The sequence below is a fragment of the Rhincodon typus genome, chromosome 28, assembly GCF_021869965.1.
Source record: "Rhincodon typus isolate 14 chromosome 28, sRhiTyp1.1, whole genome shotgun sequence".
In the NCBI taxonomy this organism is placed as follows: Eukaryota; Metazoa; Chordata; class Chondrichthyes; order Orectolobiformes; family Rhincodontidae; genus Rhincodon; species Rhincodon typus.
Genome location: NC_063359.1, coordinates 36,228,500 through 36,243,500, shown reverse-complemented (window position 1 = coordinate 36,243,500; position 15,001 = coordinate 36,228,500). Strand labels below are relative to the sequence as shown.

General features: G+C 40.4%; 1 protein-coding gene across 1 annotated transcript in view; it reads left to right on the top strand.

Annotated features, from left to right (window-relative positions):
- Positions 1 to 14,430, top strand: part of LOC109918901 (centrosome-associated protein 350-like) — a 148,180-nt gene extending 133,750 nt beyond the window's left edge. The window contains exons 26-30 of the mRNA XM_048613401.1: positions 1,253 to 1,591; positions 3,093 to 3,239; positions 4,620 to 4,745; positions 11,204 to 11,375; positions 13,158 to 14,430. Of these exons, the coding sequence (XP_048469358.1) occupies positions 1,253 to 1,591; positions 3,093 to 3,239; positions 4,620 to 4,745; positions 11,204 to 11,375; positions 13,158 to 13,189 (816 nt within the window). The 3' untranslated portion in view covers positions 13,190 to 14,430. The remainder of the gene's footprint in view (positions 1 to 1,252; positions 1,592 to 3,092; positions 3,240 to 4,619; positions 4,746 to 11,203; positions 11,376 to 13,157) is intronic.
- Positions 14,431 to 15,001: the final 571 nt, after the last annotated feature.

The window sequence follows — 15,001 nt, the reverse complement described above, 5'->3', positions numbered from 1 at the left end:
GATGATGTTACCCAGCAGGGTAATGAAACGTCTGCAGAAGAATGAACCAGCTCAGCGAGCCAACCAACCACAACATCCACAACTCAAGCTACAAATCTACTCAAAAACCTTAGAGATCTTAAATACCTCAATTAGGTCACTCTCATTCTTCTAAACTCTACAGAGTATAAACCTGAACTGCTCAATCTGTCTTCATAAAACAAACCCCTCATCTCTGGAATCAATCTAGTGAACCTCCTCCCAACTGCCTCCATTGTACTGACATCCCTCCTCAAGTAGAGGGACCAAAACTGCATGCAATATTCCAGTTTGGGCCCCATTAATGCCTTGTTGAGTTACAGCAAAATTTTGCTACTTCTGTACTCCATTCCTTTAGCAATAAGTACCAAAATTCCATTTGCCTTCCTTATTGCCTGCTGTACCTGCATACTAGTCTTCACAAGGATACCCAGATCCATCTGCACTGAATCTGAAATTTCTCTGTATTTAGATAATAAGTTGCCTTTCTATTCCTCCAACCAAAATGGATAACGTCTTACTTATCTATGTGAAACTTCATCTGCCAAATTTTGGCCCATTCACCTAAAGTTCTTATTTCTTCATTGCAGCTTACTTTCCCACCTATTTTACCGTCACCTGCATATTATGCTTTCTGTACTCTATGGGACCTATAATGAAGTTCATAAAGCACATAACATTGATGCATTGTATCATTTCCAGTCACTTTAAGGATGAGTTAGTATATTTCTCTGACCACGGCCCTTTACTTGAGGTCAACTGTGGAGTACTCTCACCACGTAAGTTGGAAGATCGTCGGTTTGAATTCCACTCCAGGAACTTGACCTTGTAATCAAGGCTGACGTGCCTGATGCAGTACTGTTACAGCTGCAGCCTTTCAGTCAGAATATTAACTTAAAACAAAAGGTTCTGATTAGCTCTCAAGTGATCTTCTGTAAAACTATTTTGAGAAGAACTAGCTTATTGCTGGTGTTTTGGCTGATATTTGTTCCTAAGCCTCTTCAGTAAAACAGAGATCATTAATGCATTTTGTTTTGGGACCTTGCTGTGCTCAAATTGACTCTTGCACCTCCTACATTACATCTGTAACTACTTTTCTAAAAATGCGCAATTTGGAATAAAGCTCTTCAGGAAATTCTGAAGCGTTGAAAGCCATAATATGAACATGCTTTGTATACTATACCCTAATTTTAATTCAGGTTTGCTGTCTATTGTGTTGTCTTTCTCTTGCAAGCCACTTGATGAGATGTTTAACATGGGTACTTTTGGAAGCAGCCAGGATGTCAGCAGTGAAAAATACAAAGGATTCCAGCCTTTCTTGGACAATAAAACGCCAGGGCAAAGGTTTGCATTGGACCGGTGGTGCTCAGGAACTTGTAGGAAGCCAAAGGAAACTGTTTTTGCTGCACCTTATAACCTCATGGAAGTTCAGCAGTTGGTTGACAAAGCCATCAATGTCCTGTGGAACCAATGTTGTCATGTTCAAGATTACAGCACGACTAATGTGTTTGAGGATCGAGAGCAGACTGATGAGAAGGATGGTCATACTGAAAGCAAGGGAGTGCACGAGCAGGTGAACATTAAGTCTATGAGTGGTGTTCTCAACATTTGGGAATATGAAAGCCCCTCACAGTTAAGTTGAACTAAGGGTATAAAAAAGCAAGGTGTTGCGCTTGCTAGAAATCTATGGAGGAAGAAGGAAATTTAAGGTCTGTGACCATCCATCAGAACATTTCAGGTTTGAAATTTTCTGATGAATGGCCTTAGTCTTCATGCATTAACTCTCTTTCTCTCTCCACAGATATTGCTGCGAGTTTCCAGCATTTTCTGTTTTTATATTAAATTAAGGATATATAGCCTTCGGTGGGCAATGCCAGTATATAATGGAAATGCATTTACAAGGGAAAAGTGATAAACATAAGGGAGAGAGTAATAGGAGGATACACAAAGTAGGGTTAACTGAAGACATGTGGGAGGAAGAATCTGGTGGGGAGCATAAAAGGGAGCACCGACCACTTGGGCAAATGACTTTTTTCTGTATTCTACATTCTACGTGGTTCTTTCACGCAGAGCAAAATGCTCCAACAATATAAAATTAGATCACTGTGGATGTTAGAAATCCAAATGAAAAGAGGAAGTACTAAAATACTCAACAAATCTCATGGCATCTGTGTAGAGGAAAAAAGATTCAAAGCTTTGAGTCCAACATTAAGGGAATTAGGGTCTAATGACGACCATAAAACCATTTGGAGACGGTAAGGACTGCAGATGCTGGAAGCTAGAGTCAATAAATTGGAGCTGGAAAAGCACAGCTGGTCAGACAGCATCCAAGGAGCAGGAAAGTCAACATTTTGGGCCGAAACGTTGACTTTCGTTCTCCTCGGATACTGTTTGACCAGCTGTGCTTTTCCAGCTCTGCATTTATCGACCATGAAACCATTGTTGATCATCAGGAAAATCCCATCTGGTTCAATAATGTCTTTTAGGAAGAGAAATTGTCATCCTTAGCTGGTTTAGCCTACATGTGACTCCAGACCCACAGCAATGTGGTTGGCTTTTAAAGGCTCGCTGGGTAATTAGGGATGGGCAATAAATGCTGGCCTAGCCAGCGACACCCACATCCCATGAATGAATAAAAAAAAAAGTAACAGGTTTCAAAAGCTTAACTAGATGTAAAGCGCTTTGGGATATTCTTTCTTAGTCCATTGCCATGATTAGGAACAGGCTGAAAACAGAAAAAAGCTTCTCACAAGACATGCTCGGTCACTAAGGTGGGCAACTATTAGATGAAGGTGTCTCAGAATCTAAGCCAGCTCGGTTTCCTTTTGGTTCTTGTGTTCTGGTAAACGAGAATCCCAGTCTCAGTGAAAAGTAATTTCTTTCATACACAACACCAAACCGGGAAGACATAGTCTAAGCAGCCAACTTATTTTTCATGAAACTCTGATGGCTTTGACTCTTTCCCCGACTCATTTTCTTCTAGGATTGCCAAATTATGGATAAATCAGAAATATGCAGCATTTTTCAGCACTTTTGTCAACTATATCAGATTTTGTGTTCTCTTATTCACCTAGGTTATTTTTGATTTGACTTCTGATCTTTTTCAAAACTTCTTAATGAAGGAGCTAATGTCCAAACCATATCCATGGCTGAAACACAAGTCCTGGGCTGGACTCTTATCTGGCCTTGTTCCTGATACACAGCAGCAAAGGCAACTGAAGGTACTATACCTGTTTTCCTTCTTAACTTTAACATTTTCTCAGTGACAAATACTCCATTGGCCTAAAAATGACTTTGACATCCTAAGGTTATGAAAGACAAAAAAACCCAAGTTTCTCTCTCTCTTTCCTTTGCTCCTTAATTCCGTCCTTCCTCCTGTCCTTTCTACATCCTCTTCTCTCTCACTCTCCATCCTTTCATCAATCTATTCTTTGTTTTTTTATGCCCTTCCTTCCCTCTCTTTCTTTCTTTCCATTCAGCCTTCTGTCCTTCCACCCATCTCTCTTTTCTTCCTTCTGTCCTTCTCTTTATTACCCTCCTACTGTCCTCCACCACCCTTCTTTCTATTAATTTTTCATTCTTTCTTCTCTTTCTTTCTGTCTTTTTCCTTCCAGCCTTCCCCATCTCAACTTTCTTTACAACCTAATGTTTTAATGAACTGACAGAAATGTTGCTATCCATTGTGAACTCTTGTTCTTGGTTTCCCAGAGTGAGATGTTGGTAAGTATCTTGTAATCCTTAGGAAGATGTTTTGGCCCTGGAGGGAGGATAATACCTGGACTTCAAGGATTAAGTAATGAGGAGAGATTAGACAAATTAGGCCTTTATTCTCTAGCATTTAGAAATTTAAGGGATGATCTAATCGAGGTGTTTAGGATAGTAACATGGGAGGACATGGCAGATAAAGATAAACAATTTCCACTGGTTGAAGATTCTAGAACCAGGGGACATAGTCTAAGAGTTAGAGCCAGGCCATTCTGGAGAGATATTAGAAAGCACTTCCATCCACAAAGAGTAGATGTTCAAAGACGTTTCAAACATTCCTGCATTCCTCATACAGCAGTCAATGCTAATTCAATTGTTAAATTTAAATCTGAGACAGACAAATTTTTATTGAGCAAAGGTATCAAGGGATATGAGCCCTGTGCAGGAATATGCAGTTAGGCCACAGACTAGCCATGGTCTTATGGAATGGCGAAGCAGGCTCGAGGGGCTGAATGGCCTACTGCTGTTTCTATGTTCCTATGTAATGAGTTGACTCGACAGGAAGATCACCTGACAAATACTAACATACATCCTTGAGGGGTTGATTTGCTTATTTGTCCTCAGGGTGTCCAATATTGATGGACCCTGTTTAAGTGTTCTGAAAGTCTGTGTAGTATATCACTGAATAATCAATTCTTCTAAAATATCAGATAATTCTTTGAATTTTAGAGAGGAAGAGTTCACTGGCTGAGCATCATCCATGTGTTTCAAACAGTACGGAGAAGAGTGATTTCCAAGTTGTCTCTCTTTTCAAAGAAACTTTGTCAGAATGTTTCCTTAGGATGATTTCAAAGTTGTAGGCCTAAAATAAAAGGTTTTATTTCTTTTCTTTGAAGTCATTCATCCAAGGCAAAGTGGCCAAATTACTAAATCTGGACAGAAATGACCTGGAAATGAGGGAAAAGCTCCAGAAACTGACAAAGTATTGCAAGAGCAAAAGGGACCGGGTTGACATCATCCTGGTAAGCATGTGGTCAATATCAGTTGTCTTCATCAAGTCATGGTAGGGTTGAGTGAAAGGACAGAGCAGAAATGACCAGAAATGATCTGTCCATCAAACTGTACTTGGTCATCATGTGCCACTTTTATCTAGGATTCTAAAGGGGTAGTGTATTCTGATGGAAGTGATATAGGTGACACAAAAAATCCATTTTGTTATATCTTTGGAAGGCAATGTTGTAGTGGTAATGTCAGTGAGTTAGTAATCCAGAATATTGAGTTAATATTCTGGGGAGAATGATCCAACTCCCACTATGGTGGATGGTGAAATTTGAATTCCATAAAACAAAAATCTGTTGTGAAAAGGTTCATGAATAGCCTTTAGGGAAGGAAATATGTCAACCTTACCCAGTTTGACTCCAGACCTACAACAATGTGGTTGACACTTCTGGGCAGTTATGGGTGGGTAATAAATGCTGGCCTAGCCATTTGAAACCCACATCTCATGAGTAAATAAAGCAAACTTAAATATATTCTGGTTATGATACTGATCTCTATTTCATTGATGAACAAGGCAGCAGAGTCTGAGAACCGTCACTGCATATAAAGTCTCAATTTTCCAGACAGAAGGTACTCATTTTATCCATCTCTGATGCATGAAAGACTTATTGAATTCTGATGTGAACCAAGCCCAATATCTTCTCCATTAACACCAGCTTTGAAACTACTAATCAAACTTTCTCTTTGAGCAACTGGATTGTTGCACAATTCTTCCTATTGCAAAACGAACTGTTTACACATTTACTAATATTTCTTGATACCTTTTGCTGTGTTTTATAGATCTCTGATGAGATTGACAATTGTGATATTGAAGCGGAATTTTCTAAAGGATAATTCATCAGATACTTTCTCTGCCATGGCCATCTTTATAATTAAGAAGAAAGGCTGTCAAATTACCAACATGGCTGTTCCAATGTTATTCCATCACCATAGATAAGTAGATTGATGACAGTGGGTGACACCTCCCACTGTATGTGTTTCCCCCTTTCCTTGGAGATAAAGGCAAAAGACTTTTCTTGGTATACGGAGTAGGACAGACTATGTCATTAGTATATCTTGGCATTTCGATGCAACTGTAAAACCAAGAAAATCATTACCAAACACTGCATCTAAAAAAAACCCCACATTAATCTTTGCCTTGTCCATTAGCCATGCCCAGATGCTGGTATTTGAACAAGGTGTCTCTGAGTCTGTTGCACTGCATGCTCACTCTGGTGCCATGAATGCTTGTCAATCAAGTATTGGCACATTGCTAAGTGTAATAGCACATTTTTTTTTACCTCTGACTTTCCAGTGTGATTATCTGTTCGCCAGTGGGGAATTCCTAATTTCAGATGGAAGAAGATATTTTTCTGGACTAAGGAAAGCAAATGTTTCAGGGGACTGACTTTGTGACCTTTGCATACCTCCAGAGAGAGAGAGATTTAGGTAACTAATCACCTGCCCAATCTAAGCTAAGGGGTTAGAATCATCCAGGCCTACATGGTAGAAAAACAGAGAGGAATATAACTTAATTTACTTAAGCCAGAGGAATGGGAGACAGAATTGGGCATTAGGTTAACACATTGGGAGTAATGTTGATCTTGACCAGTTATGCTTGGCTACCCATTGAACATCTCTCTTCATTTTGTATTCATAGAAGACAACTGTCAGAAAATTTTGAAAGGTGTTTAATGAGTGACAATTTTACCAGTTTTATGCTGTCATCCCAAAAGCATAGCAATAAAGGACTTAGAAGCAGAAGTAGGCCACTCAGCCTTGCAAGCCTGATCTGCTATTAAACAAGATCATGACTTGTTGTTTTAACTTCACCTTCTTGTCTGTCTCTCCCTCAACTCCCCAGTCTATCAAAATTCTGTCCTCAACTTTGAAGAAACTCAAATACCCAGTGTCTGCTACATATTGGAGAAGAGTATTTCACGGATACAAAACCCTTGGAAAGTTTTGCCTCACCTTTGTCTTAAATGGGAGATGGTGTCCCCTACTTCTAGTCTTCAGCAGAAGAGGAAACATCTTCCCAGAATCCATCCTTATCACTCCCCTCAAGATCTGACATATTTCAATAAGATCAATTGTCATTCTTCAAAACTCCAGTTGGTGTAGGCATAAGCTGTTCAGCCTTTCTTCATAAGATAAGCTCTTCATCCCAGGAATGAGTAGAATGAACCTTATCTGAACTTTTTCAAATAAGGAAACCAAAACTGTACACACTTCTCCAAATGTGGTCTCACCTTCACCCTGAATAGCTGCAGTAAAATTTCCCTTCTTTTATAAACCATTCCACTTGCAATAACTGACAACTTCCTATTTCCCTTCCCAATCACTTTCTGAACCTTTATATTAACTGTTTGTAATTCACGTCCCAGGACACCCAGATCGCTCTGTCCAAAGAGTTTTATAATCTGTTTACATTTAAATAATATGCTTGTTTTCTATTCCTTCTGCAAACAATGGCAAGTCCACATTTACCCGTATCATAATCTATCTGCCAAATTTTTGACAACTCAATTAACCAATGTTTATCCATTTACCCATATCTTTATCTCCCCTTGACAACATACATTCCTACTTACTTTGGCGTAATTGGAAAAATTAGTTATCACACCTTTGGTCCCTTCATCCAAAATAGATTTTAAATAGTTGAGGACCAAGGACTATTCTTTGTGGTGCTCCACTGGTTATAGATTGCCAACCTGAAAAAGACCCTTTTATTCCTATACTCTGCTTCCTGTTAGCTAAGAAATTCTTTATCCATGTTAATGTGTTGCCCCCTGCACAATGGGCTCTTATTTTATCACTCCCCATCTCTTTTTGTTCTGGAACCTGGAACTGAATTTAGCCTGAGACAGTAAGAACTGCCGATGCTGGAGTCAGAGATAACACAGTGTGGAGCTGGAGGAACACAGCAGGCCAGGCAGCCGACCCGAAACGTCAACTTTCCTGCTCCTCGGATGCTGCCTGGCCTGCTGTGTTCCTCCAGCTCCACACTGAATTTAGCCTCATCTGTTTGTTCTAACTATTGGTAGCAAACTGGCACAGTCAAATGATCTTCGGACATTTCAATTTCATTTTTATAGTTTTTGGATTACTTTTTCACTAAATAACAATTCCATTATTTTTCAACCAATTGAAGATTTATTGGATTATTTCTTGCTGGTCAAAATGCACGGGGTTAAAATAATGGGCTCTCGGGCAGTAGACACTGCACAGTCCAGACTGACTGATATGTTTATCTCACAATACAGCCTTGATGCATTAAATTAATGGCCACCTCTGGCCTCGGAGGAGGGTCCCATCTGACAGATGAAGCCGTTTTAGAACTGATTGATAGGTCTGGCTATTTTGTTCAGTTCAAACACCTGGTGTAATTGAAACTCCGAGAATCTTTTTAACGTTGATTGAAGGCTGTCCTTGTGCTGGAGGCTGCACTCAGGCCAGTGAGGGAGGTCATGACAGTCTTCCGTCACTAAGGAGTGTGCGGTTGCAAGTTTCTATTGGATCTCCTACAGTCAGTTCATTAAATCAGCCAAGGCCTGAGCTGAGTTGCGTCAGAGGACACTGTGATAACCACCTAAAAAATAATGTTGTTTGTGAGTTTTTATTGCATTCAGGATGAGCGCAGGAGGTGCAGGTTTTTATTGTATTTCTGACTCCTTTTGAGGAGATTATTAAAAGTTTATTTGAAAGATGAAGGAAAAGGGGCCAAAAGAATTTGGAAAGATAAATATGATAACAACATTTTTTGCTTTGTGTAGGGCACAAGACTCACGCACTATTTTGGCCACATGGTCAATTTCTCTTTTAACTGTTCTGAGGAAGGGTCACCGGACCCGTAACGTTTCTCCTTCACAGATGCTGCCAGACCTGCTGAGCTTTTCCAGCAATTTTGTTTTTGTTCTCTTTTAACTGGTTATGTATGCTCTTATTGTTGTAAGGTTTTGGGCTTCTCTTTTTAAATTTAATTGTAAGACCTCAATGAATTACAATTATAGACAGCCAATCCAAAATTCACTAGTCCTGAATAATTACAAGACCCATTCTGGATACAAATATTTTTTCACATGGGGTGTCACAGAATTTATTAAATGTATCAATAAAAGGCACAAAAGAAACAATATTTGACAAATGCAATTTTTTTTCCTGTCAATCTGGTTCAGGACACCAGCTAGTGATAGTGGTTGTCTGGGAACACATTTATCATTCTCTTATATTGACTGAAGTTCTCCCTCTGTCTTTAGCCTTCCTTTTTGTGCATCAAACCAAAGAAATTGTCACTTATTTGCATCTAATAGGGGGAGACTGTGGCGTAGTGGTAATGTCACTGGACAGGAAATCTGCCATTCTTACCTGGTCTGGCCTTCATATGATTTCAGACCTCCAGCAATATGGTTGGCTCTTAACTTCTCTCTGGGCAGTTAGTGATGGACAATAAATGCTGGCCCAGCAAAGCCCACAACACATGAATGAATTAAAACACTATCCCCTGTGCCTGTCCAGAGCTATCATGATCTCTAATTAACTTGCCACTGTGTGAACAGCATTTAATCAATCCCAGATTGACTACACAATGTTTGCTCATTCCCTCATTAGTTTCTTTAAAAGTGATAGTCATCTTCGTGACATTGTCTTCTGATTTATTTTTTGAAATGCAATCACTTTTGGAAGGTCTTTTTGGAACAGCTTATCCATTTCAACCTACCAACTTTATATATCTTTAATATGGCGCCTATGAAGCTGTTTGCGTGTCTGTCTGTTGTGTAATGATTTCTCAAGATTAACCGTCACCCCAGCTAATTATTTGCCAAAATTCCAAAGCCTGTCAATAATCTTTAACAAAATGAACCATGTCTGATGCCACAAGGGGGGCGACGGCCTAGTGGTATTATTGCTGGACTGTAAATCCAGAGACCGAGATAATGTCCTGGGGACCTGGGCTCCAATCCCACCATGGCAGATGGTGGAATTTGAATTAAATTTTAAAAATTATCTGGAATTAAGAATCTCATGATGACTGTGAATCCATTGTTGATTGTCAGAAAAACTCATCTGGTTCATTAATGTCCTTTAGGGAAGGAAACTGCCATCCTTACCTGGTCTGGCCTATATGTGACTCCAGACCCACAGCAATGTGGTTGACTCTTAACTGCCCTCTGGGCAATTAGGGATGGGCAATAAATGCTGCCTGGCCAGTGACACCCTCATCCCATGAATGAATAAAAAAAATTATAGTTGGTGTGTAAAACAAGTTAAAGTTCAAATTAATCATATAAAACTAACATACAAAGGTGTATTTTAAGTTACAAAACTAAACCATTTTAAACTGTACCTGTGTCCTTGAGTAAAAGCATTTTACCTCAAAGCATTTTCACACTTGTTAGTCTAAGTTTACATTAGCCTGAGCTATAACAACAACCATAAAAACCCAAAGCCATGATCACACTTTTGACCATTAGAGAAAGAAATCTTCCATCTTTGCTAAGTCAGACCTACATGTAATTCCAGACCCACAGCAATGATTGATTCTGAAATGGCCTAGCAAGCCACTCAGTTGTATTGAACAAGGTGGCTCACCACCCCTTTAAGAACAGTTAGGGATAGGAAATAAATGTTGACCTTGCCTGTGATGCCCACATCTTGGGAATGAATTTAAAATAGAACAGCAAGTACCTTAGTTCAGTTTGTGTTGCCTGAGGTAACCTCAGCCAGGGTGGCATTCAGTTGGCACAAATATGAACTGTGGCTCAGTGCTACAGTCAGTTTTAATAAACCTAAGCAAGGAAGGGAAAAACTCTGCCAGCGTTCCCAATCTTGATCATGTCTCCTGTACATGTGGACACACATCAGAAGAAATTCTGATTGGACCCTGTGGTGATGACTTCTGCTGTTGAACAGCTTGGTGGCACAAAAGAAATATGCAGATGAGATCTCCTGGCACTTTTTCCAGAATGGCCCAGAATTGGCTTTGGGAGATTGAAGTTTTTTTCTCAGTACTGGAACAGCAGCGTCACTGGCTGGCCCAGCATTTATTGCCCGTCCCTAGTTGCCCTTGAGAAGGTGGTGATGAGCTGCCTACTTAAGCCACTGTAGTTCATGTGCTGTAGACACACACACAATGCTGTTAGGGAGGGATTTCCAGGATTTTGACCCAATGACACCAAAGGGACAGTGATATGTTTCCATGTCAGGATGGTGAGTAGCTCGGAGGGGAAATTGCAGGTGGTGGTGATCCCATGTATCTACTGCCCTTGTCCTTCTGGATGGAAGTAGCCATGGGTTTAGAAGGTGCTGTCTAGGGAGCCTTAGTGAATTTCTGCAGTGGGTCTTGTAGACAGTACACTCTGCTGCTACTGAGCTTGAGTTAAGTGGGGAAAGAAAAGAAACATAAGTGATTTTCTCAGTGTAACATGACTTTCCTCTTTAGATTCAAGAACTCGAAGAGGAAGAGAGCCAGTGGGTTCAATATGCTGATGATGAACTAACTGTGAAGCTGAAGCTGACTGAGGACATCTTCAACATCTTGGTTCATGACACTGTGGATGTCCTCAACACCATCTGTGACAGAGGATCAACAAGACATTCTCTCACCATCTCCAGTACGTAGCAGATGAAGGCAACATATTGTTCACAAAATTGAATAGAGAAACCATCAAGCCACGACAAGCTTCTGCAAAACCTTCACAACTATCATATATTGTGCAGGTTTTAATATAAAATCCAGGAAGTTCCAAGTGAAAGTGAAAAGACTGAATTACATAGACAATTTCTTAATGCAATCCAACATTAGAATTAGCAGTAGTGGGTATCATTCTTACTGCTGAATCAGAGTTGTGGGTTCATCATCCCACTCTGGGACTTTCCAAAAATTCATGGCTGACACTGCGGTGAAATACTGAAGAGTGGTGCACCTTCAGGAGGTGCTTACTTCTGGATAACATGTTAAACTAAAGCCCCATTTTCCCCCTCAGGTGGCTGTAAAAGATTCATGGCATGATTTTGAAGACAAACAAGGGCGTTCTCCTTACTGTCCTGATCAATATTTTAACCCCAACCAAAATCACTTGTGGGAGCTTACTGTGCAAGAATTGGTTGCTGTGATCCCTGGGGTTACAACAGTAGTTAAGTTTCAAACTAGCTTCATTGCCTCGGGCATCATGAGGTGAAAGGTGCTATATAAATGCCAACTATATATTTTCTGATATTCCTTTCCAAAACTTTTCAAGTTTTGTCCTTAGTTTTGCTAATATTATTCCGACAAATAGCATAGATTTTAAAAGGATCTGGTGAGTAATGTGGCTGAAGGCGTTTGATAGTGCTGATTTTTCACAGAGTGGGGGAAAGATTAGTATTAATGTTTTTCAGTATTATGCAGTTAACTTTATTTGCAAATGTGATGAAGGCCTCTTATAAATCATGCTATTGTTTGTCAGCAACAAATCTGACGTGCTTTCAGAAATTCTAACAGAGCATAAGATTTAAAGTATACTTAAAATAGCTAGGAGAGGTTTAAATTCCGCATTCCCACCATCCTAGAATATATTTATAGTATAGAGGAAGGTTTGTATTACCATTTTAATTGATGAATTATCTTATATCTTCAAACCTCTGTCTCCCTCTGCCACCTTATTGTGATTCAATGCATTATGGAATTTGAGCTGCGGATCACTCATGCATTTTGAGAGCAAGGGGTGGTGCAGAGCAATGTTAGCATACTGATAATCTAAGTAAACAAGTAGTCCAGGGACCCAGGTTAATACTCCAAAAGCAAATCCTCTCATTGCCAATGGGGGAATTTAGATTGAATGATTTAATAAATCTAGAATAAAATGGTCATCTTATTAATATTGATCATTAAACTGCCAGATCGAAGCAAAATCCCAACAGGTTCATTTACTCCCACAGGAAAGGAAATCTGCTGTCCCTACTTGTTTAGCCTACATGGATCTCCTAGCGCACATCCATGTATTTGTCTCTTAATACCCTCTGAAGCAGAGGACGATGGCCGAGTGATTTTATTGCTACGCTATTGATCCAGAGACCCAGGTAATGTTCTGGAGACTTGGGTTCGAATCCTGATAGTGGATTTTGAATTCAGTAAAAATTTGGAATTAAGAGTTTAATGACAATTATGAAAACATTGTCGATTGTTGGGAAAAACACATCTGGTTCTCTAATTTCCTTTGTGACTCTTAACTGCTTTCTGGGAAATTAGGGATGCTCAGCAAATGTGGCCTCGTCCTTAATACCCACATTCCCATGAATGAATTTTTAAAAATGGCCCAGCAAGCACGTGTTCAAGGGCAATTAGGGACAGCCAGATAAATGCTCGTGCCCACTTTTGAAGACCAAATAACAAAAGTTTCCATTTTTAAAAAAAGGTTTTACACACGGCGAGGGAGGAAAAATTTGAGGAAATGTCAACTGAAGACACATCCTGCATTGTGTAACTGGTAAGAACGGTAATGCTTGAGTAAACCAATTCTTCTTTCTCCCTCACCTCATGCCTAGAGACAGATAAAACACTCGCTTACATGTGGTTTCCATGCCTAGTTTCTCATGGAACAGATAGCCAGCCTGTCACCAGACGCTGTATCGTCACAGACGCCATTCTGCATCAGGCATGGCTGAGCAAGAGACTCTCTAACTCTTTCACCTGGCACGGGCACATTGGACGGATTTACAGGCTAATAATCAACCTGTTTGGCCACTTTAGGTACGCGCATTCTGTGGTCATCAAGTCTTAGACTACAATTCAATACATTAACCATAAACCTTTGAATGTCTTGAAACAGAAGTATTTTACCAGCTTAAAGGACAAATGTGGCACTGTGTAGGAACACCAGTTTCTGCATGTCACACAAGGACTTATGGATAAATTGCCTTTCCATTTTGCTGCCATTGGATTAAAATTCTGAAAGCCACTAACCAACAGCAATTATCACCTCAAACCGTAGAAGAAACTTCATCAACACCTTTTATGATGGCACTTGGGAATGGTGAATAAACAATGAACTTGCCAGCAATGCACTGTTTTTCCTACATATTCATTAGATAGGGGAAAGATATTTCGGCAGATAAGTTCTTTCCAAAGAATCACTGGTTGTTGAAAATTTGATCAATTGAGAGGTTCTGATAGTTGTTCAGTATAGATGGAACTCTACCTCAGCAAACAATGTGAACCCTCAGAACTGACAGGAGGGGAGAAAATAGTATTTTCCAAAATGCTTGGAACTTGCAACTGAGAGGGTAGTTGAGGCAAGAAGTATGAATGCAGTTAACAAGAAATTGGATAAACAGGGACAAAGGGATAGAAAGATATGCTTTTAGGGTTAGATGAAAAATGGTGGGAAGAGGCTTATGTGGAGCTTAAAAACCAGCATGAATGAGATGGGCTGTATGGATGTTTCTGTACTTTACATTTTGTGTAATTCTATGAGTTGCCAGTGGGAGAGTTAACAAGAAGAGAGGGAGAAGTGTATGTTCCGGGTAAACTTACAGAAATAAGAAAGGGAGGATCATAAATTTGTGGAAGAGACTGGAATGCTGTGAAGCATTAAACATTGCACCATCTACGAACACAGCAAACTTTACCTCCACCCTCACCCACACCCCAGGCCCCAAGAAGAGCTTCCACATCAAGCAGATGTTCACCTGCACATCTGCTAATGTGGTATACTGTATCCGCTGTTCCACATGTGGGCTCCTCTACATCGGGGAAACCAAGTGGAGGCTTGGGGACTGCTTTGCGGAACACCTACGCTCGACTTGCAACAAACAACTGCACCTCCCAGTTGTGAACCATTTCAACTCCCCCTCCCATTCCTTAGACGACATGTCCATCCTGGGCCTCCTGCAGTGCCACGACGATAACACCCGAAGGTTGCAGGAATAGCACCTCATATTTCACTTAGGAACCCTGCAGCCCAATGGTATCAATGTGGACTTCACAAGTTTCAAAATCTCCCCTCCCCCAACTGCATCCCAAAACCAGCCCAGCTTGTTCCTGCCTCCCTAAACTGTCCTTCCTCCCACCTATTCCCTCCTCAAGCCCAACGCCCATCTCCTACCTACTAGCCTCATCCCGCCCCCTTGACCTGTCCGTCCTCCCTGGACTGACCTATCCCCTCCCTAACTCCCCACCTACACTCACCTTTACTGTCTCCACCCCCGCCTCTTTGACCTGTCTGTCTCCTCTCCACCTACCTCCTCCTTTATCCATCTT